This window comes from Rhincodon typus, chromosome 48 (genome assembly GCF_021869965.1).
Source record: "Rhincodon typus isolate 14 chromosome 48, sRhiTyp1.1, whole genome shotgun sequence".
Classification (NCBI taxonomy): domain Eukaryota; kingdom Metazoa; phylum Chordata; class Chondrichthyes; order Orectolobiformes; family Rhincodontidae; genus Rhincodon; species Rhincodon typus.
In genome coordinates, this window is record NC_063379.1 from 5552736 (window position 1) to 5555679 (window position 2944).

The 2944-nt window shown below is 51.8% G+C and overlaps 1 protein-coding gene across 1 annotated transcript in view; it reads left to right on the top strand.

Moving 5' to 3' along the window:
- Positions 1-2944, top strand: part of si:dkey-71l1.1 (uncharacterized protein LOC569883 homolog) — a 9277-nt gene that overhangs the window by 2405 nt on the left and 3928 nt on the right. The window contains exons 5-7 of the mRNA XM_048620784.1: positions 369-470; positions 2259-2364; positions 2547-2669. Coding sequence (XP_048476741.1) covers positions 369-470; positions 2259-2364; positions 2547-2669 — 331 coding nt within the window. The remainder of the gene's footprint in view (positions 1-368; positions 471-2258; positions 2365-2546; positions 2670-2944) is intronic.

Below are 2944 nucleotides of genomic sequence, written 5' to 3' on the forward strand. Positions count from 1 at the left end.
GGGTTTGGGTCCATTGGGATTGTGTGCAGTGGGAGTGAATGGGAAGGGGTTTGGGTCCATTGGGATTGTGTGCAGTGGGAGTGAATGGGAAGGGGTTTGGGTCCATTTGGATTGTGTGCAGTGGGAGTGAATGGGAAGAGGTTTGGGTCCATTGGGATTGTGTGCAGTGGGAGTGAATGGGAAGAGGTTTGGGTCCATTGGGATTGTGTGCAATGGGAGTGAATGGGAAGGGGTTTGGGTCCATTGGGATTGTGTGCAGCAGGAGTGAATGGGAAGGGGTGTGGGTCCATTGGGATTGTGTGCAGTGGGAGTGAATGGGAAGGGGTGTGGATCATGGATCTCACTTTTTCTTTTCTGTTCTGTTGTAGAATTTCCCGCTGCTGGTGGGTGAAATGGACAGCTCAGGAAGTTTAAACGCGCAGTGTGTCCTCCTGCTGGCCGAGAGGATCCGTGCCAAAGCAGCGTTTCAGGTCTGACGCCCCCTTCGCAGGGAGGTGCCTCTCTCTTCAAGTGTCAGCATAGTCTCGTTCGGAAAATCAATCCCCCCACCTTACCTGTACTAAATCCTTAGAACAGCAGTGCGGTGGGTCAAATCCAGAACTGAACCACTGAGTTCAATTCAAATAGAACCATCTCTCTGCTCAATTCAAATTAAATCCGGTTACCGCTCCTCCTGATTGGAATAAAGTGTGAAGCTGATATGCCATGGCAGGTCCTTTTCTTTTTAGTTGAAAGCCTGGCAGATGTAGAACCAACAGTTGTGCCCGTGTGGCTCTTTGACGTTAGCTGAGAGATTAATCCCACTCTGCTGTGCTTCCACAGGAGTGTCAGTGTTACCCCTTCAGATATTTTTCCAGTGTTCCTGTTGAACGTGCTTCCAGTGCCTTTCCAGGCATCCCATTGCGGGCCACGAGAACTCACTACATAGTTTCTCCTCGTACAGCATGGAAACAGGCCCTTCTCCCCATGTCGAGCATCATCCCAATCTAAACTAGTCCCACCTGCCTGCACTTGGCCTGTACCCCTCCAAACCTTTCTTATTCGTGTATTTACCCAAATGTCTTTCATCTGACAATAAAGGATATTGTATTCTAGCCGCACCTGCCACTTCTTCAGGAGTTTCATTCCTCACACAAACTACTCTCTGTGTTTATAAAAACAAGAGTTGCCCCTCGTGTCCTTTTGAAATCTTTCTCCTCTCACCTTAAAAATACACCACTTGCTCTTGGAATCCCCCACCCTAGGGAAAAGCCACCTGCCATTCACTTTATCTATGGCCCTCATGATTTTATAAACATCTGTAAGATCACCTCTCAACCTGCCACGCTCCAGTGAGAAAAGTCCCAGCCCCTCCTTATAACTCAAACCCTTCATTCCCAGCAACATCCTGGTAAACTCCTTCTGACCCCTCTCCAGGTTACTAATATCCTTCCTATAACAGGGTGTCCAGAACTGAACACAGTGCTCCAGAAGAGGCCTCACCAATGTCCTGTACAACCTCAACATGATGTCTGAATTTTTTTTTTTTCATTAACAAGTCACTTTAACTCTGTGCTATTGCCTTCTTGATTCCCCTGCTTGTAGGAATGGTTTTTCCCTGATGCGCTTAATCCCTTCAGGATTTCAAACGCCTCCATCAAATCTCAGAAACCAAATCAGACTCAGCGCCTCTCTATCTTTAGAATCATAGAATTGCCACAATGCGGAAAGAGACTGTTCAGCCCATTGAGTCTGCATTGACCCTCTGAAGAGCATCCTACCCTATTTCTGTCATCCTGCATTTCCTACGGCTAACCCACCCCTAACCTGCACATCCCTGGGCACTATGGGACAATTTAGCATGGCAGATCCACCCTAACCTGCACAATCTTTGGACTGTGGGAGGAAACCGGAGCACCCGGAGGAAACCCACGCAGACACGGGGAGAATGTGCAAACCCCACACAGACAGTTGCCCGAGGGTGGAATCGAACCTGGGTCCCTGGCGCCATGAGGCAGCAGCGCTAACCCCCTGAGCCACCGCACTGGTGAGGGGCTCAGTCTGTGAATATTAGGTTCTCTTACCTGATCCTTGACCAGCGACCCAGAGATACAAAGTGTCTCTAGACCCCAGCTGCCTGTTCTCCACAAGGCCCTTGGAGGGAGTTTTGGAGTGGGGGATTTCCTGGGTGAGGGGAGGGCTGGGAGTCGGAGGCGCGTGGTGGAAAGGGGTACATCTCGGCACGATTACCAATTGCCACGATCTGCCCCTGTTCCCAGACGCAGCAGGACAAGTTTCTGACCTGGCAGTTTGATTCGGAATATCGAGGGGACAACTTCACAGCCAGCGTCACCCTCGGTAACCCCGACATCATCAACCAATCAGGTAAGGAGGCTCTGACTCTGAGCGCGGAGCCCCAGGCAGTGGGTTTGGAGTGTGGTGGCGGGGTGGGAGGAGAGGATGCGGCAGGCCTAAAGACCTGAGTGTGTATGTTCCTCTCTCTCTCTCTGTCTCTCTCTCTCTCTTCCCCCCACCCCGGCACCTCTCTCTTCCCCCTCTCCCTCCAGCGATTGTGGTCGGGCACTTTCTACAGAGCGTCACCCAGAACCTGGTCCTCGGAGGAGAGATAGTCTACCATCGCAGACCCAACGAGGAAGGGGCCATCCTTACATTGGCCGGCAAATACGCCAGTAAGTGCCACAATGAGGGGTCCGTCAGTGTGCCTCAGTGAGGGGAGTGGGGTATGTCGGTGTGCCTCAGTGAGGGGAGTGGGGTATGTCGGTGTGTTGCAGTGAGGGGTGTGGGGTATATCAGAGTGTCACAGTGAGGGATGTGGAGTATATCAGTGCGTTACAGTGAGGGGTGCGTCACAGTGAGGGGTGCGGGGTATATCAGGGTGTTACAGTGTGGGGTATATTGGGGTATGTCGGAGCGCCGCGGTGTGGGGCATATCGGGGTATGTCGG